Source organism: Mesoplodon bidens (assembly GCF_964165515.1).
Source record: "Mesoplodon bidens genome assembly, chromosome: 17".
Classification (NCBI taxonomy): Eukaryota; Metazoa; Chordata; class Mammalia; order Artiodactyla; family Ziphiidae; genus Mesoplodon; species Mesoplodon bidens.
The window spans coordinates 48,648,885-48,669,254 of NC_138174.1; the positions used below are offsets into that span (position 1 = coordinate 48,648,885).

The 20,370-nt window shown below is 40.0% G+C and overlaps 1 protein-coding gene across 3 annotated transcripts; it reads right to left on the reverse strand.

Annotated features, from left to right (window-relative positions):
• Nucleotides 1–912: 912 nt before the first annotated feature.
• COMMD6 (COMM domain containing 6) lies at nucleotides 913–14,666 on the reverse strand. Of its 3 annotated transcripts, XM_081214424.1 has the most exons (4): nucleotides 14,576–14,666; nucleotides 14,476–14,487; nucleotides 3,804–3,956; nucleotides 913–1,270 (listed from the first exon to the last, which is right to left on the reverse strand). In XM_081214424.1, the coding sequence occupies exons 1-4, from the start codon at nucleotides 14,615–14,617 to the stop codon at nucleotides 1,220–1,222; spliced, it is 258 nt and encodes an 85-aa protein (XP_081070550.1). In that variant the 5' UTR covers nucleotides 14,618–14,666; the 3' UTR covers nucleotides 913–1,219. The 3 variants fall into 3 exon arrangements, with proteins under 3 accessions (XP_081070550.1, XP_081070551.1, XP_081070552.1); XM_081214425.1 differs by lacking the exons at nucleotides 14,476–14,487; nucleotides 14,576–14,666 and adding an exon at nucleotides 14,266–14,459; XM_081214426.1 differs by lacking the exons at nucleotides 14,476–14,487; nucleotides 14,576–14,666 and adding an exon at nucleotides 14,159–14,229.
• Between the last annotated feature and the right edge of the window lie 5,704 nt (nucleotides 14,667–20,370).

A 20,370-nucleotide genomic window follows, 5' to 3' on the forward strand; every position in this document is an offset into this window, starting at 1 on the left:
GAAACTTATCTAGGCAGGAAATGCAAGAAAAGAAAAGGACCCACAAAAACAAACCCAAAACAATTAAGAAAATGGTAATAGGAACATACATATTGATAATAACCTTGAATGTAAATGGATTAAATGCCCCAACCAAAAGACACAGACTGGCTGAATGGATACAAAAACAAGACCCATATATATGCTGTCTACAAGAGACCCACTTCAGACCTTGGAACACATACAGACTGAAAGTGAAGGGATGGAAAAAGACATTCCATGCAAATGGAAATCAAAAGAAAGCTGGAGTAGCAACACTCGTATCAGATAAAATAGATTTTAAAATGAAGACTGTTGGGGCTTCCCTGGTGGCACAGTGGTTAAAAATCTACCTGCCAATGCAGAGGACTCGGGTTCAAGCCCTGGTCCAGGAAGATCCCACATGCTGTGGAGAAATTAAGCCTGTGCGCCACAACTACTGAGCCTGAGTGCCACAACTACTGAAGTCTGAGCGCCTAGAGCCTGGGCTCTGCAACAAGGGAAGCCACCGCAACAAGAAGTCCACGCACCCCAACAAAGAGCCCCCGCTCGTCGCAACTAGAGAAAAGCCCACATGCAGCAACAAAGACCCACCACAGCCAAAAATAAAATAAAGAATATTTTTTAAAGTAATAAATAAACAAATAAGCTACAAGGATACATTGTACAGCACAGCACAAGGAATATAGCCAATACTTTATAATAACCATAAATGGAGTATAATCTCTAAAAAGTTTGAATTACCATGTTGTACATCTGAAACTAATATAATATTGTATATCAACTATACATCAATAAAAAAATGAATGCTAAAAAAGAAGAGTTTGTTTATAAAATGGGTAACATTACCAGTAATTTTTAAAACTATTGGTCTAATACATAAACTTGTGCTGCTTTTAATATCATTCAACTGTTTGTCTGATTTATTTTTCATTAAGATATAATTCACATACCACAGAGTTCTTCACCCTTTAAAGTTTCCAATTCAGTGGCTCTTAGTACATTCACAAAGTGTGCAGCGATCACCACTTTGTAATTCCTGTTTGTCTGATTTTCCTTTTTATTATTTAAAAAAATGGAAAACCAAAAGTGTAATTTTCATTCAATAAAAATCATTTGATCCTTAGGCAGTTTTGTTGCAGAAAGTAAAATCCATGATTTTAGAATGATGGTAGCAATTCATCAACCAAGTAATCAGTTTTCACACAGTTTCAATAACTGCAGCAATTTCCTTGAACTGTCTGTAGAAATTCTGGAGAGAAAGGGGAAAAACAATATTAATTTTGCTTTTAGAGGCTGTTTAAGTAGTTCTTTTAATTATATCTAACCAGCAGAGGCTCTAGAACATATTAAGTTTGCATTTTAATGTTACTTCCTCAACTACTATTATTCGAAAGTTACTATAAGAAACAAACAGGTGTAATTTGGTGCAAGCAAAAATACTACTGTAGGGCCTCCCTGGTGGCGCAGTGGTTGAGAGTCCGCCTGCCGATGCAGGGGATACGGGTTCGTGCCCCGGTCTGGGAGGATCCCATATGCCGCGGAGCGGCTGGGCCCGTGAGCCATGGCCGCTGGGCCTGCGCATCTGGAGCCTGTGCTCCGCAACGGGAGAGGCCACAACAGTGAGAGGCCCGCGTACCGCAAAAAGAAAAAAAAAAAAAAATACTACTGTAGAGTTGGATAATTAGCTCATAAATAAACTTTTCAAAAGCATCCAACAAAGTTCTTTGAGATCACAACAGAAAGATTTATTAAATGCCCAGCACTGTCCTCAACAATGAAGACTTTAAAAAAATGACAGATTGGTTCCCAGGCTCCGAACCACTTTTAATTCAGTGAAAGACTGCATTTCAGGGTAATAGGGGCTGTCTTGTCAGTTATACTAAGAGAGACCCAACACTGACAGTGGCTTACATGGTAGAAACTTATTTCTCTTTCAATTAAAAACTAAGCTGGCATGGTAGTTCTCCTGTAGAAGTCATCAGATAAAACATCAGATAAAAAAGGGATCAAATTCTGTTTTCCTTTCTTATCCTCTACTTGCCAAGAAGTAGGAAGCAAATTTGATATACTCTAATGATTTACATCCTTGTATTTTCCCTCTTCTTTGGACTTAATTCTCTATTTTGCTACTTAAAAGAGTATCTGTATTTTGTTTTAACTCATATGTAAGTTTATTATGAAACGAAGGAGGAAGTAACCATTTCTTAAAAAATATACACTCATGATGGTAATTTCTGCTACTAGAAAGATAAAAGTCAAAAGCTCAAAGAATGCTCCTTGGCGCTCAGTCCTATAATGTGACTAACAGGCTCTGTTTGCCTGGTTAGCTGTAAGCCACGTAAAAACTACCTTTAAAAGAGTTGCCCCATCTGTGATCTTTTACTATGAGAAAAAAATTTTAAGAGGTGGAATCAGGGAGCAAAAATGCGGCAAAGAAAAATAAGAATTAGGCCAGTATTATGAATTACAAAAGGACTGAAATCTATATTCCTTTTTGAAGTAGATTTGGTCTTTATGTTCAGTTGAAAGCTACTCACATATCACAATACATTACATTTATTTCCTTTCAACCAAGTCCTAATTTGCTTCCAAGACACCATTTAGCATTAAAAATAATGAATCTGTGACCCTTTTTTGTTCTACAGCAGACACAGCTGTTCTAAAAAAAGGAATCAAAAGGAGAGAAAATCCTTAAAATGTAATTTGTAAAACAGAACTACAATATAAACCACAAATCTCACTTCTGGATATATATCCAAAGGAAATAAAATCACTACCTCAAAAAGATATCTGCACTCCCACATTCAGTGCAGCATTACTCACAATAGCAAGGTATGGAAACAACCCAAGTGTCTGTTGACAGATGAATGGATAAAGAAAATGTGGTGTGTATATACACACAACAGTATACTATTCATCCTTTAAAAAGAAGGAAATCCTGCTATTTTTGACAACATGGGTGAACCTGGAGGACATTATGCTAAGTAAAATAAGCCAGACACAGAAAGACAATACTGCATGATCTCACTTATATGTGGAATCTAAAAAAATTGGAATTCATGGTAACAGAGAGTATGCTATAAGAAAGAGTTCATATCTGTTCACTCACCAAAGGGATCAAAACAAACAAAAACAAAACTCTAAGGCCAGTTAAACTAGCCAAAGACAAAGCATTTCCCTGTATGTACATTGAAAAGAAAATGATTTCTCATCCACCCCCTTTCTTCCTTTCTTGCTTACAGAAAAGAGGTAGAATAATATATAAAATATTGGATACTAAAAATAATAATAATAATAATATATATAACATGATTCTATAAATAAACTATTGAGTTACTCTAATCCCTAGCAGATGAAATTAGCCATCAAGTACTAGTGGTCTGCTCTACGTTCTGTAAACATTATTAGTCAGAAAATTCAGGGTCAGTACTGTTCAAAGGTAAGATTCATTTAGCTTAATCACGCTTGAATATTAAGCCTAAGAAGAATAAAACAGTTAAATGCAAAGTAAATATCCTGCTAGAAAAGATGCAAATTTCTTAAACACACTCACAGATGAGTCCTTGAAAGTGATGGAGTGTCAGTACACAAATTCAGCATATTATATTGAAAATAATTTATCAAATTCCCAAATAAAGCAAATCCAGACCTTTTGTATGTAAAGCACATCAAAACAATTGCAAATAAAAACAGTTAAAATTTTCTCTTGTAAAAGATTTTATGTATCTTTTTAAGCAGTAATTACAGAACAATGGCTAAACTGAATGTGGTTTATCACAAACCTGAAACTGTGGAATTGTCATTTCGAAGGACTTGTTCTTTACTTGGCCTGAATGATCTGCCACTTTGAGCATCACTGCAACATAAGGATACTTAAGTGATCTGCAGCTGTCTGAGCTCACAGCCATACCCAGCTTCCACTGAAAGTCTATTAGCTGTAATGAAACGGTACACAATACACCAGTTATAATATTGCCCTGAATGCAGATATTTATTCAATTTTACTGCTCTCATATTCAAGTTTTAATTTCAAGGCCAGTCAGAATAAAAGAAAATATCTTCATTTTAATATTGTTAGGGGGATATAATAATCAAATGAACACAGAGAGAGGCAATAAAGGATAAAAACAGGGTTGGAAAACAACATTGTCATAATTACAAAAGGGAAAAAACAAAAGTCTCCACCTGATGTGTTATGGAGGTAGATATGGCAGTACTGGTTTTCTTTTCATTTTGCTCCTGTACTTAAGGGGACTCCAAACATTTTGGACCATCTCTTATCTCATTTTCCTGTTCCACATATGCCTTTCCCCATTCCACAACCCAAAAGTCCTAAAATGGAAGATGAGTTATATACCATCTTCATATTTGATTGAGGCATACATGGGAACCATACCAGTTTCTTTCCTCACCACAGTCCTTGACCTGAAACCTTACACTATTGGGGAAGGTGGTTTTAGATTTCATCACTGTTGATGATGGATACCTGCCACGTGATGTGCTATGCAGTTTACATGTATTTCATGCCTCACTGAATCATCATAACATTACAGGCTATTATTTCCATTTTGCAGGTGACAAAACTGAATTTCAGAGAGCTTACACATAATATGCACAAAGTCACACATTTCTGGACTCATAACTGAAACCAAAGTCTGTTTGACTCCAATGATTACATGCTTATTGACTACTGGCTGCCTCAATACCTTCTAGCTAATTCTTTTCAGTGATTGTTCAGTGTTGCCATGGCATAAAACAGGACTGGATAAATGCAGCCCTTAATACTGAGTTTAAAACATAAGACAATAAATGGAGGAATTTTGTGTCCTGTTCCCAAAGCTTCGGAAGATATGTAGTACCTAGCAGGCACTCACAAAAAATACCTGTCTACTGACTGATACCTTTTGCTACCAAATGAATGCTTACTGGGCAAATAGCTTTACGTATTAATAAAAAAAATTTTATAAAAGGTGAGATTAGTGTAAGGACCAAAATTTCCTCCTGTCTTCAGACTGGCGTTAGACGAACCAGCTACAGCATGAAGGCCAGGCTGGTCCCGATAAAAGGTTAACATCTTTGATAAGTAAAAAAACTGTATAGGTACTTTTTAAATGAAAGTTTCCCATACAAAAATAGAGAAAGGATAGTAGGTTAATAAGAAAAGAACTACAAACAGCTAATAAGCATATGGAAAGGAAACAGGGAAATGCAAATTTAAACCACAAAGAGATACCACTACACACCTACCAAAATGGCAAAATTTTAAGTCTGATGATTCTAAAACTGGCAAGAAAGGATGTATCACAGTGCTGTTGATGGAAGTCTAAATTGGGCCAATCTTTCGGAAAATTGGCTTTACTTAAAATGCAGTTACGCATATCCAGTGATCCGGTGATTCAATTATTAGGGATATAACCTAGAAAAACGGTATGCTTGGGGCTTCCCTGGTGGCGCAGTAGTTAAGAATCTACCTGCCAATACAGGGGACAGGGGTTCGAGGCCTGGTCCGGGAGGATCCCACATGCCACAGAGCAACTAAGCCCGTGTGCCATAACTACTGAGCCTGCGCTCTACAGCCTGCATGCCACAACTACTGAAGCCCGTGCACCTAGAGCCCGTGCTCTGAAACAAGAAAAGCCACTGCATTGAGAAGCCCGCGCACCACAATGAAGAGTAGCCCCTGCTCGCAGCAACCAGAGAAAGCCCATGTGCAGCAACGAAGACCGAATACAGTCAAAAATAAATTTATTTTAAAAAGTTTAAAAAAAAAAAAAAAAGAATCCACCTGCCAGTGCAGGGGACACGGGTTCGAGCCTTGGTCGGGGAAGATCCCCACATGCCACGGAGCAACTAAGCCTGTGCGCCACAACTACTGAGCCCATGTGCCACAACTACTAAAGCCTGCCAGCCTAGAGCCTGTGCTCCGCAACAACAGAAGCCACCACAATAAGAAGCCCGCCCACCACAACGAAGAGTAGCCCCTGCTCGCTGCAACTAAAGAAAGCCCGCGCGCAGCAATGAACACCCAAAGCTGCCAAAAATGAATTAATTAATTTTTAAAAAAGGAAAACAGGATGCTTATGTGAGAATGTTCCTAGCAGCTATATTCAAAATAGCCCTAACCTATAAACAACCCAGATGTTCATCAGTAATTAAATGGACAAATGAAATGCTGTACAGCAATGAAAATGAATGAACTGCAGCTACACTTAACACCAAAAATCCTGAAAGAAACAAGTCAAAGTTATGTGATTCCATACACTTAAACTTGAGAAACAGGAAATATAATACTGTTTAGGGATGCATACACAGATGGCAAAACTATAAGAAGAAGCAAGAATATGACTATGACAAAAGGATAATTATTACCTCTAGGGAGGAGGGTGGGAGAGAGACGATTGGGAAGGGGCATGTGGTGGGCTTCTGGGATACTGGTAATGTTCGATTTCTTGAGTTTTGATTGTAGTGACACAGATGTTCACCTTTAAATTACCCACTTTTTTGGTAACTATTTGAGGGGATGGAGGTTAACTAGATGTACTGTGGTAATCATTTTGCAGTATATGTATGTCAAGTCATTATGCAGAGCTGTATTTCAATTATATCTCAATAAAGCTGGAAAAAGTAAAATTATTCATTAAACAGTCCAAATGTTATGCACATTTTATTATAGATGTTATCTTGCACATATAGCAGGGGGGAGGGGAGGATATGTCAGTGAGCTCCACATTTCTGGTTGAAAGGAAAAATTTATTTAGGCTAGGTGATCAAAGGAAAGCTTCAGAGGAGACAGAGATCAGTTTTGAAGAATAACAGAACTGAAATTGAGAGGAAAAAAATGTGTTTTATTTATATATTCCATAAATACACACCTAGCAAAGAATAAGTGCTTAAGAAATATTAAGCTGAACCAACCAGAGATAAAAGTAGTTCATATCTGGCTGAGGGATAGAGCACACTGTCTCAAAGTGAAAGGCTCTTATTAGGAAGTATGGAAAATAAGGCTGACAAGAGATCAAGAATCAAGAGGCCAGTAATTTTTTGCAAATTGTACAAGTTTTCAGAATACTCTCATTTACAGTGGACCCTTAAACGATGTGGGTTTGAACTGCAGGGATCCACTTATACACAGATACTTTTCAATAGTAAATACTACAGTACTACACGGTCTGCAGTTGGTTGAATCCACATGTATGCAGAGGAACCTAGTATATGGAGGGCCGTCTATGAATTATACACGGATTAATCCCTGTGCTGTTCAAGGGTCAACTCAATTTTATCTTACTATGAAAAACATTATCATATAAGTCATTTAAACTTTTCCTGTTGGCAATGGGTAATCACTGAAAGTTTCTGAGTTCAGAGAATGTTATGAAAGTATTGATTTAAAAATATTCATCTGATGGCTGCAGAACACAATAACCCAGGTACGAGGTTTTAGGTGCCAGAACTAAGGTGGTGACAAGTAGGATTAAGCTGATCCTATGAAGAATGGATCACTAGGTCTCGATGATCATCTACAGTTAAGGGAGGTATCAAAGACAACTATAAAATTTTGAGCCCAGATGACTGGGAGAATATATCATATATGAATCAGGACTTTTTATATTTTAAGCCCAAAAGTATTATCAAGAAGTGATAATTAACCTATATGAGAAAAGAATCTAAAAAAGAATGAATATATGTATAACTGAATCACTTTGCTGTACACCTGAAACTAACACAACATTGTAAGTCAACTATACTCCAATAAAATTTTTTTTAAGTGATGAGGAATATCTAAATAGGAATGTTCAATAAGTGGATAAAAATTCAAGAACAGAATTCATGGGAGTTCATGATTAGAGATATAGTTTTATATCAGTTCAATGGTGATATTCAAGAAAGTAACTTAACACTTTTTAAACATATTTGGCCCATACAACTTTTTGATGCAAGAAGTTCCATTTTTACTGTCCATAGTAAAATGGGAGATAAAACATTGCTTATTTTACTCTAAAAGTATGATATAAAATTCTGCATTATCCAGAACATTTCAAGCAGAAATGCAATTAAGGAACACGATGTTGGAATTCACTGACCATTACAATGGTGTAACTGGCAGGTGGGGAAATCGGGAGAGCTGCCATTTACTGTGCAAAGTTGGTATTCATGAGTACAAGAGCTGGGATTAGGTTTATGGGATGAGAAATTCCCAAATTCTGAACTGAACATTTAAATGCAAATTATCAATAAAAGCAAACCTTCTAATAAGTGTGGTTGAGCCTTAAACAGGAATTAACTACAGAGGAGATTTTAAAAAGAATAAAAAAAGAGAAACCAAAAAAATCAGAACAGGGCGAACATCACTATGGAGAATATTAAGAATGAAATAAGAATGAAGTAGCCTCAAAATTCTTGTAGAATCAAGAAAATGATTTAAAAAGAAAAATGTACAGAGAAAAAAAGCTAGTAGTAAAAAGATATAGGAATAACCAGAAGTAAAATGAATACAACGAAGAAAAATAATCAGAAAGCAAGTATAAATTAAGAGGTAAACAAAGAAATTAGCTGTAGTCTGTCACACTAAAAATAGTTGATATGGTGGCTGAAGTTACTGGTAACATAAAAACATCACTATAAAAACTGTCTACATAGAAAAAAATTTTTAAGACCATTTCAGTTTAAATTTAATTTTTATTTTTCAAAACATAACATAGGAGAAAATTTTTTAAAAATCGTACAAAAATCCATCATCTTAAAAACTATGTTCATATTCCTGTGTCCCCATTTCTAGTTTTTATATGCAATTTTTATAGCTAGAGTCACAAAATACACACTTCTATGTTCTCTCCTTTTTTAATGAAAGTTTTCAAATGAAAAGAATGTTAAGCATTCTGCACACATTAATCTCTCCCAAAGTACTACGAGGAAAAGACTGATTAACCTCATCCAAGGATACAACACTAATAGAGCTGGTATTCAAACCCAAATTTGTCTGATTCCATATTCCATGCCTTTTTCATTATACCTAGCTGCAACATGACTACCATTCAGAATTAAACCAAGTCCTAATAGGTCAAGAAAGTAGACAGGTCTGGGACAGGGCAAGAGTGTTTAGCATCTTCTAAATACTAGGCCTGAACTGTCCAATATAGTAGCCACTAGCCAACTGTGACTATTTAAATTAATTTAAAATGAATAAAAGATTCAGTTCCTCAGTTGGACTAGCCACGTACAAAGTGCTCAAGAGCCAAGTGTGGCTAGTGCTACCATACTGGATAGTGCCAACAGTGAACATTTCCATCATCGTAGAAAGTTCTATTGGACAGTGCTGTGCTAAACTCTGTGCTTCGTACCTTGTATCTGCAAATATTGATTATGGCATGAGTTATTAGCAAACTTCTCCTTGAAAATTCATATTAGCTCTAGCCTAAGTGGACAACTTTTGCTAAGTCATTAGCCTTTCCCAAATTGCTTAATGGCACCTTCATCCATGCTTTGATTTTCTTCATAGCACTTAACGGTTTCTAAAATTATGTTAACTTATTCATCCCCTGTGTCCCCAAGGGAATGGCATTATGAATCTAGTTACTACTGAATCTATTAGAACATTATCTGATAGAAAGTGAATATTCAAATAAGTATCTGTTGAACAGTTTAGAAGTTCTGGGGTATGTGGTAACTGGTCTCCAAAGATAGCCTCCAGCAATTAATTCCACCCGGCTCTGTAAGTACACAAGTACACATCACTCCTCACATCTAGTCGGAAGCAGCCGCATAGCACAGGGAGATCAGCTAGGTGCTTTGTGACCGCCTGGAGGGGTGGGATAGGGAGGGTGGGAGGGAGGGGGACGCAAGAGGGAAGAGATATGGGAACACATGTGTATGTATAACTGATTCACTTTGGTATAAAGCAGAAACTAACACACCATTGTAAAGCAATTATACTCCAATAAAGATGTAAAAAACAAACAAACAAACAAACAAACAAACAAAAAGAAGTGGAGCTTATTTTCTCTCTGCACAAATCTGAGCTGTCCCTGTGATTGTTCTGACAAGTAGAATATGGCAGAAGAGGTGTTCTGCAATCTTTGAGCCTAGGCCTTAGGAGAACTGGAAGTGTGTCCTTCCTTCTTCATGGAATGTTGGCTCTTGGGACTCTCCTTGGAACCCAGCCACCATGATGTGAGCACCCACATGAAGGAGAACCAAGTCACGCCAATGATCAGCTCTAGCTCAGCTCACAGCCCAAGTCATGACTAGCATGTGAGCGAGCCCTCTTCACTTCCACCCAGCTAAGGCTCCTAGATGACTGAAGGCTCCTAGATGACTGAAGCCCCAGCTGACATGATGAGGAGTAGAAACCACCACCCAGCTAAGCCCAGTTAACCCAAAGACTCATGACAGACAATTAAACAACTGTTTTAAGTCACTAAGTTTAGGGTGGTTCGTTATGCGGTGACAGATAACTAAAACAGAGCAAACACAACTAGCTGAAAATAGCTTTGTTAATAAACTTACCACGATATACGATTTATCAAAAATGAATTCTCAAAACTATACCATCTGAACTATATTGGTTTATAGAAATTGTAGCAAATACAAATCATCAAAACAATGTTTCATATTAGGTTAGTGTTAATACCACCAGTAAAAATAAGACAGAAACGAAAGCGTTTCCCATTAAACACAATCACTACTAGTAAGTTCACAGTTCTACTGCCATGCAGCACAAAACAGTATCAGCTTTCCTCAAAATGGTTTTTAATCCTCATTTCTTTTCTGATGACCCCCATTTTCTAAGTGACTCAGGTTTGAAACTTCAGTCAACTTTGATTTTTCTCTCTCCCTTACACAAAACACTTATGAATCGCTAGGTACTCAAGATTTTATTTCGGCCAATGCCACTAACATTTATTCCCTTCTTCCCAATCTCACCGTTACAAAGCCTTTTAAAAAGCTTGCCTTCAATTTTACTGCAGTTTCTTGCCTAGAGTCCTCCTCAGTTCCAATCCACAGGGTGGACTCTAAACACTACTTATAAATTTACCAAATCTAATATCACAGGTCAAAAACCAGTAATGTCTTCTGCCTCAGGAACTAGTTAACCCTTCCCCTAGCACTTAAGTCATCTCACAGCATAGTCCCAAACAGCTTTCCCACTCGTGCTCAAGCTGGACCGCATCCTCTCTTTAAATTATCTTTCAGTCTTCAAACCTTTGCTCATGCTGCTCATTCCTCTTGGAATACAACTCTCAAACATCTAGTTAAAATTCAAAACTCCTCTCAAATTCTACTTGCTCTGTAAAGTCTTTCCTCGTTTACTCAACTTTTCTATGAATGGTCACGTCACTTCTTAGACCCCAGCACTTAGAACATTCTGGCTTGAAGAGTAGTCATCTGTGGATCTGTCTCCCTCCCCCACCATCTACTAGACTGTAAACTCCCTGAGGGGAGTTCATACATCCTTACATGACTTGTAGCACCCAATAGGTCACACAGAAGAACAAAAACAGCCATACGTTTATGAACTATTACACAAACTGTACAAAAACTGAAGTCACTGTCTCATACACAGAAGAGGGAAAATGGCACTAGATATTGTGCGTCAATATACATATTTCTGTTGATTTATACCATAAAACTGGCAAGCAGGAAAACAATAAAATGTGGCAACAATAGAAACAATCATTCACCTATGATAAGGAGTTCTAATTAGACATCTATAAAAAAGAACCGTTGGGCTTCCCTGGTGGCGCAGTGGTTGAGAGTCCGCCTGCCGATGCAGGGGACACAGGTTCGAGCCCCGGTCCGGGAGGATCCCACATGCCGCGGAGCAGCTGGGCCTGTGAGCCATGGCTGCTGAGCCTGCGCGTCCGGAGCCTGTGCTCCGCAACGGGAGAGGCCACAACAGTGAGAGGCCCGCGTACCAAAAAAAAAAAAAAGCATATACTACAAACAGAAATGACTTACTGCTAGGTCAAGGCTTTTCCCCCCTACAAGACTGCTGAATACACATAATCATTTTGTCTAGCAATATAATATTTAAAAAACACATCATGAACTACGAATAAGAAGGTTCAATTTAAGAGTTCCTGGAGGTAAAACTCACAAAAGTGTGAGGTCCCCCTAATGCCTGGGGTGTAGGTGGGTGCCTGAGATTTTAACTCAGACTTGTCCACGCTGAGCCTCCAGTAATTCATCAATTATGGTTTAGGTTTTCCTACCCCTAGCACTGGTTTTCACGGAGGTTTCTGTTCCGGTTAAGTTGTGCTTCTCTGTATTCACCTGTCTCTCCAATTTGGGAGACAGGAGTTTGCCCTGTGACCTCACTTTTCTGACTTATCCAAGAAGAACTGTTCATTTTTCAGTCTATTCAGCTTTTCACTTATTTTAAGGCAGAGCAATGACTTCCAAACTCCTTACACACTGGACCAGAAACTGTAAGTCAATCACTTTTTATAATCTTCTTCATAAAAGTTTATTGCATAGATCTATTGCAATGCACTTTACAGTCTACTAATGTTGTAAATGACATCTTTAAAAAAATATTTTTCAACTCTCTGTGTTTGAACTACAAAAAAACAGTGAATCACCTTCCTAAACTCTAATATTATTTCTAATAATCTACTTGTAAATTATCTTGGCTTTTTCTATGTAAACAATCATATAACATGTGAACGACTGCATGGAAGGGATGTGTAGTAGGCTGAATAACAGTGCCCAAAGATGTCCACATTGCAATCCCCAGAAACCAGTGAATATGTTATTTTAACATGACAAAACAGACCTTGTAGATATGACTAAACTAAGGATCTTGATGTGGGGAGGTTTTTCTGTATCATCCAGCTGGGCTTTATAAGAAGGCGGCAGGAGGGTCACAGTCAGAGAAGGCAATATGAGGATGCTGGCAGAAAGAGAAGTGATGACAGAAGCAGAGGCTGGAATGATGTGCTTTGAAGACGCAAGTAGATGCCATCGCTAAGGAACACAGGCAGCCTCTAGAAGCTGAAACAGACAAGGAAGCAGATTCTCCCTTAAAACCTCCAAAAGGAACACAGCCCTGCTGGCACCTTGGCGTTAGTCCCACAAGACTAATTTTGGACTTCTGATCTCCAGCACTGTAAGAATAAATTTGTGTTGTTTTAAACACACCTCCCCCTACACACACCCCCAAAAGGTTCAACTTTTAAAACCCTATAATCTAGTATAATTCAGTTTCAGGATATCTTACGCAAATAAACATATGACTTAATGTAAGTATAATAAATGGATAAGATGATTTCTGAGAGATTGAATCAAAGTTATTGAGCAGTAGTAACTCAGAGCAAAGCCAGATAGGGGTTTGACTGCTGAGTTTCCCTCTATCTCCCAGGAATCCTCAAAAACAACAGAAAGGGGGCTTCCCTGGTGGCACAGTGGTTGAGAATCTGCCGGCTAATGCAGGGGACACAGGTTCGAGCCCTGGTCTGGGAGGATCCCACATGCCCCGGAGCAACTAGGTCCATCAGCCACAACTACTGAGCCTGCGCATCTGGAGCCTGTGCTCCGCAACAAGAGAGGCCGCGATAGTGAGAGGCCCGCGCACCGTGATGAAGAGTGGCCCCCACTTGCCACAACTAGAGAAAGCCCTCGTACAGAAACGAAAACCCAACACAGCAAAAATAAATTAATTAATTAATAAACTCCTAGCCCCAACATCTTTAAAAAAATGTAGCTTTATATTTAAAAAAAAAAATCAGCTGGAGACAGATGTCAGAGAGCAGTCAGAGGACATCTCTCAGCCCCTGTGTTCTCATTATTTATCTCAGCCCTTTCTTATACTTTGTGGTCCTGGGTAACTCCTGTATTTCAAATACTCTAGTTTTAGTACTCTTCTTCTGGGAAGTGTTATAAGCTATTTGCCTAAAAACAGTTTATTGGCTGAAACAGGACAGGAACACTCAGAACAAAGAGACAGTCCTAAGACATACTTAAAAATCAAATTCTTATTCCAAGCATAAAAAAACAGACACTGAAAGGTTAAAGAGGTAAACTCTACTCTCCCTCTTCCACAAACTGCTTTTTAAAGACTTAAGAAAATGTTTGCGCAGCTATCTTTGGAAATTTTGATAATTTCTTCTCTATATATATTACATCCCCAAATACTATGTACCTAGTATCGAATCAACGGCGCTTAAACAAGGAAGAACAATATTTGGTCTGTACTCTTCGGGCTGGAGTGGGTGGGGAAGATTAAATTACAATGGCAGTGGCTACTACCTCAGAAGCCAAGTGGGAGGAGCAATGCAGGGTGGCGGGAGGAAAGGAACGGGCTCACGGACATGGGCCTTGGTTTGGGGGTGAGCTGGGGAAGGCTCACGGTGGCATCGTCCCGCGGCTGCCAGAGGCGGGCGGAGGACCAGGTGCAGCCGCCCGCCACTTGTCCAGCCGAGGCCGGCGGAGGCCGCGGAGGGATGGCCACTCACTCACCTGGTTGGTGACCTGAAATGGAAGCAGAAAACACAACTTAGGGAACGATCTTTCTTGCTCCGGAGCCCACTGCCTCGGCTCCTTCCAGGCCAGGTCTTACCTTGGCCTTAGCATCCACCTGTGGCTCGCTACACCCCTCCATAGCAGCGCCCCGGAATCCCACCACCCACTCAGGTGGAAGCTCCCGGGAGCACCACCCCTTCCGCTTCCTCTTCCCGCCCCTCGCGGCCCGTCGCACGCAGCGGACTTGGGGGGAGGAGGGCAGAAACATCTCTGTATACCTCATCCTTAATCTCAATTACACATCAGTTTTATGGAGCCGATCAGTAACAACGGATACACTGTAGAGGAAAAGGTCCGAAAACTGGCAGATACCTTGTGAAGGGAAGGATAGATTATCTTTCGGATGCCGTCGCCCCCTACTTATGCCATGGACGTGGACTCTTCCTGCCTGAAGCCCAAGGCGTCCTTTGAGCGAGCGCAGACTTGTAGCTGCGCAGTCTGGTTGCTCGCCGAGTTTGAAAGCTGCGGGACAAATGCTTCCCCTTCCCCACAGATGTTTGTCCTGCGAGGGAGATGCCAATGGGACCTTTAGTTTTATGATTAACTTCTGTCACTCGGATTCATTTCACTGGCCTAGCTTGGAGGTGGGGTGGGCATGCTTTTTGTTACCCTCCTTCGTGGAGGATAACACGAAGTGCTGGGAGCTTTATAGTCACATTGGCCTGAATCTAAAACCCTCTACCACTCAGCTGTACACCTTGAGTAAAGGTAGACTTTCTGGAGATCGGCTTTCTAATCTGTAAAACTCAGGCTGTAGATATTTGTCTCACAAGGCTTTATGAAAGGTTCAATGAGATCCCATATGTAAAGCACATAGCAAAGTTCCTGAACATAGTGAGTACTCAATAAATACCAGCTTCTATTATCATCGTCATGATAGTCAATCCTCAAAAGAAGCCTATAAGTTATCTAGATCACAAATTATCTCCATTTTAAAGTTAAGAAAATGGAAATTCAGGAATGTTAAGCAATATCAGCTAACTAATATATAAAACTTCAAACTCTGGTTTTAATTTACGGTCTGCAATCTAATTTCAGAGAACTCCAGAGGGGTTTAGCGATCCCAGTGTACCTGCTGAAATCCTTTTCCAGCTGCCTTGTGCTAATTGAATGTTCTATTTATACTCCAGGCTACTGAAAAATGTGGATGAGTGTGTGTGTGATTGTGTGTGTTGCAGGGGTGTTGGGGGAAGTGGATAGTGGTGGAAATCCACGGGCAGCCTGAGCAACGATGCAGAACGGAGAATAAGCATGATCACTGTTGCTAGAATCATAGAGGTTTTAGAGCTTAAAGCAGAGGAAGTACCACAGATTGTTAGATTTGGGGCCAAATTTGACGGACCTACATATTTAAAACAAAACAAAGCAAGTAAGACAAACTCTATCAGAAACTGAATGGCAATGCATTTAGATAGGTTTTATATGTTCCATATTGTCACTGTCCCACATTCTTCTTTCAGCTCACCTGGCTGAGTCACACATTCACCTGAAAGCTGCACGACATACTTTTTAACCTTTGGCTTAAGGGGAACTTACAGAGTCTCATTTTTAAAATGAGACCTAAATAGATTAAGTGCCTGGCTTATAGAAACACAACAATATTATGTTAGTCGTGATTTCTGATCAGGTGCAGACAATTTTTCATCCATCCTGCAGACAGATGAGACCAAATTGTGTTAAGTTTTGATGTGTCCTTTTTTTTTAAGTTAATTTTTTTTAATTTATTTATGTATTTATTTTTGGCTGTGTTGAGTCTTTGTTGTTGCGCGCGGGCTGTCTCTAGTTGCTGTTAGTGGGGGCTCCTCTTCGTTGCGATGCACGGACTTCTCACTGCGGTGGCTTCTCTTGTTGCAGAGCACGGGCTCTAGGCTCACGGGCTTCCGTAGTTGTGGCTTGTGGGCTTAGTTGCTCCAAGGCATGTGGGATCTTCCCCGACCAGGGATCGAACCCTTGTCCCCTGCATTGGCAGGCAGATTCTTAACCACTGCGCCACCAGGGAAGTCCCGGTATGTTCTTAAGTATTGCAAAAAGGCTATGTTTTAGGATGGTTATTTGGCAATGCAACAAAGGCTAAAGGCAGATACAGCATGAAGACAGTTGGACGTATTCCTATTAAGATAAGTAATATAAGACAGAGTAATCATGGTGGTGTGCCATGAATGAGTTACAGGTGTGTAGCGAAATTGACCCGCCCCCCGCCCCCTGCCATAGCCCTAAGGAAAGCCAGGTGAGGCCTCATCCTAGAACATTCCCTGAGCTGGTTATGACAGCAATGACAATGTTATTCGATTAAGTCAGGTGTTGTACAAATACCGAATTTCATCAATTGTTAGATGCATTTTTTTTCGCATTTGACTCCTCAGAAATCATACTGCACATTGCATCAGATGGCGGCTTACAGTGGCGGGTAGCCAGGCAGCAGGTGTGACTCAGTTGTTTTTGCAGGTGTGTACATGAACTTGATTACAGCTGTTCAACACTTCTATTGAATCACGGGTATTGCTGGCTGTGTACATACTATGTTTAAATGCCATGTGAAATGTCTTTAAAAAGATTATGCTGTCGAGGAGCAGCTAAGCCCGTCCGCCACAACTACTGAGCCTGCGCTCTAGAGCCCGCGAGACACAACTACTGAGCCCACGTGCCACAACTGCTGAAGCCTGCGCGCCTAGAGCCCATGGTCGGCAACAAGAGAAGCCACCGCAATGAGAAGCCTGCGCATCGCAACGAAGAGTAGCCCCTGCTCGCCGCAACTAGAGAAAGTCTGCACACAACAACGAAGACCCAAATAAATAAATAGATAGATAGATAGATAGATAGATAGATAAATGTTCCTTTAAAAAAAAAAGAGGGGTGGGATAGGGAGGGTGGAAGGGAGAGAGACACAAGAGGGAAGGGATGTGGGAACAGATGTATATGTATGACTGATTCACTTTGTTATAAAGCGGAAACTAAAAAAAAAAAAAAAAAAAAAAGATTATGCTGTGATTTGGCATAAAAAAAGTTACCAGGAATGGAACCAGGCATGGAGAGAACAGTGGGTTGTAAACTTAGATCAGTAAGGCAAATATGGGTTATGGGAGGAACAACCAAAATTCCACGTTTTCTTACAAATCAACCAAATTACAATTCCTAAAAAGGTGGATAGACTTGAGTAGATAAAACAAAAGTGTTGCTTATTTCAGTTCAAGTTTGGAGAAGTTGCTAGATCCCTCAGAATATAAGAAAGAAATTTATAAAAATGAGAGAGCAGTTTTTGAGTCTCAAATACTTTCGTTAAGACATCAAACATCAGTTTGTCAAAAACTTCCCAGTGTGTTTGAAAAGAAGCTTCTGAATTTGCAACAGTTGCTGAAAAAAATGAAACTATGAGTTTAGTCATGTAGGAATAACATTTTTTGGAGGTACAACTTCATGTTTTTATTTGGTTATTAGAATTTGGGGCAGCTGCATCAATTATCTGATGACTCCTTTGAATTTGAGTATGAAAATTTTTGGTAGATATAGCAATTAGGTGTTGCTGTGTAAAAAAGCCCTTCCCCCCACAAATTCCCAATGTCATACTACAAACAAGCATTTATTTAGCTTACATGTCTTGGGGGTTAGCAGTGAGTTGGCCAGTGGAGGCTGGGCTCAGCTGAGGTGTTTCTGCTATGCTCCAGGTGTCCTTACTCTCTTCCTGGAACCAGCAGGCTGGCCCAAGCTCATTCTTTTCCAGGTGATGACACAAGTACAAACAGCAAGCAGAAGCTTATTCAGGCCTGGATTTCAAACTGGCATCCAATTATTTCTGCCTCATTTCATTGACCAAAACAAATCACATGGCTGAACTCAATGTCAAGGAGTGGGTAAATATACAGTCTCATTATAAAGCTACCACGAATGCTGAGTTAGTAAATACTGAACCATTGCTCCTAGTGGAAACAGGTTAGGTTCCTGTGAGCCTCTGGTCACATTTTAATCAACAAATCAACACATTTTTTTATGTGTATTTTTGTTGAAAGTCCCCGCATTTAATCTATGTTGTTGATTCGTTAACACTGATCCCAGGGCTAACAGCACTGTAACTCATGCCTGAAGGAACTTATCTAATACATGTATTTTCTCTGTAAGGCACATCACAGTCTTCCTGTGTGTGGGAACACAAAACAGCACATGAACACAATGCTTGGGGCCATTTTATACAGTGAAATCATCAAGAAAAAGCACAAAAATGCCTAAAAAGTGTGGCACTAAATAGACTGCAAAAAGGACACATTTCCAATACGAGACCTTGAACAAGAAGGCAGAGCACAGACTTGCTTGACCTCAGCTGGGAACTCAATTTTTTTGCCACTCTGAGCATATCTGTGAATGACCTTGAAAGTGACATGGGTACTGATTTGGGGGTTACAAATAAATGTTAGCAAGTAGATAAATTCAAAACACAGAACCTATGAATAATGAGGATTGACACTACTTTGCCCCTAGTGGAAAAAACTTCAGTGTTATATGGCAAAGGGTATAGATAAAGGAAGAATTAAAACATAGGGACCTTATACATATGTATAACTGAATCACTTTGTTGCACACCAGAAACAACATTGTAAATCAACTCTACTTCAATTAAAAAATTAAAAAACAAAACAAAACAAAAACAATGGGGGCCAATAATGCAGAATCTTGGGCCCCATCTTAGACTTATTGAATCAAAATCTGCGTTTCAGATTCCCTAGGTATTTGTATGTACCTTCAAGTTTAAGAAGTACTGGACTCAATACCATGGTGGGTCTATGCATGCCAGAGGCTGAGAGGCTACTACATTCATAAAGTTTTTTTTCTTTAAGTTATTTATTTATTTATTTTGGCTGCATTTGGGTCTTCACTGCTGTGCGCGGGCTTCCTCTAGTTGTGGTGAGAGGGCTTCTCATTGTGGTGGCCTCTCTTGTTGCGGAGCACGGGCTCTAGGCACACGGGCTTCAGTAGTTGTGGCGTGCAGGCTCAGTAGTTGTGGCGCACAGGCTTAGCTGCTCTGCAGCATGTGGGATCTTCCTGGACCAGGGATTGAACCCGTGTCCCCTGCATTGGCAGGCAGATTCTTAACCACTGCGCCACCAGGGAAGCCCCTCATAAGGCTTTTATGGGTCCAAAGGTCTAGCCCACAATGGGACAACCTCTCTAAGGTGAAGGATAAGCTATTGTACCCTGCGATTCCTATTAACAGGGAAGAGGCAGAGAACTTGGTGGGTTTCTGGCTTTTGGACGCAGCACACATCACATTTGGGAATACAGGTGCAACACGTTTATTGGGTGATATGGATGGCTTCCAGTTTGAGAAGATCCCTGAGCAAGGGAGTCCTCTGCAGCAAGTCCATGCTGGAATGCCAGCTGCCTTCTGTTTGGCCCTATATCTCAGCAGATCCAATGGTGCTAGAGAGGTCCACGCTGTGTGGAGTCCTAGGGAAGCCCTAACAGGAGAGTCACAGTGCAGGACCTCAAGGTTCTGGACCAACGTCATTCTTCTGACAGGAAGTCATTTGTAAAACAGCCCCTGGCATGCCAGTAAGAGCCTGGCTGTGCAACTGAAGTGATTATGCAACTGTGGCTGCCCATGATGAGCTGGACATTTCAGATGTACCACCTCACAGTTGGGTGGTATTGCAACAATCTCTCAGATAGATAAGGAGAATGGGGAGTCTTGGAAATTCCTTGGAAGTTGAATAGTGGCCAGAAGAATGTGAGTGGGAGAGTTGGAAGTTCCCCAAGAAAGGCAAGCTCAGTGTAATTATCTTTTCCTCACTCCCTGACTGCTCCTCTCCCTGCATTCCCTCTCTTGGGTGCAGCAGTAACACA

Coding starts and splice junctions, on each gene's coding strand:
- COMMD6 (XM_081214424.1), bottom strand. CDS start 14,617: ATGGAGGGGTGTAGCGAGCCACAGGTGGATGCTAAGGCCAAG. Junction 1,271..3,803: donor TGACAATTCCACAGTTTCAG/GTTTGTGATAAA, acceptor CTTTCTCTCCAG/AATTTCTACAGACAGTTCAA.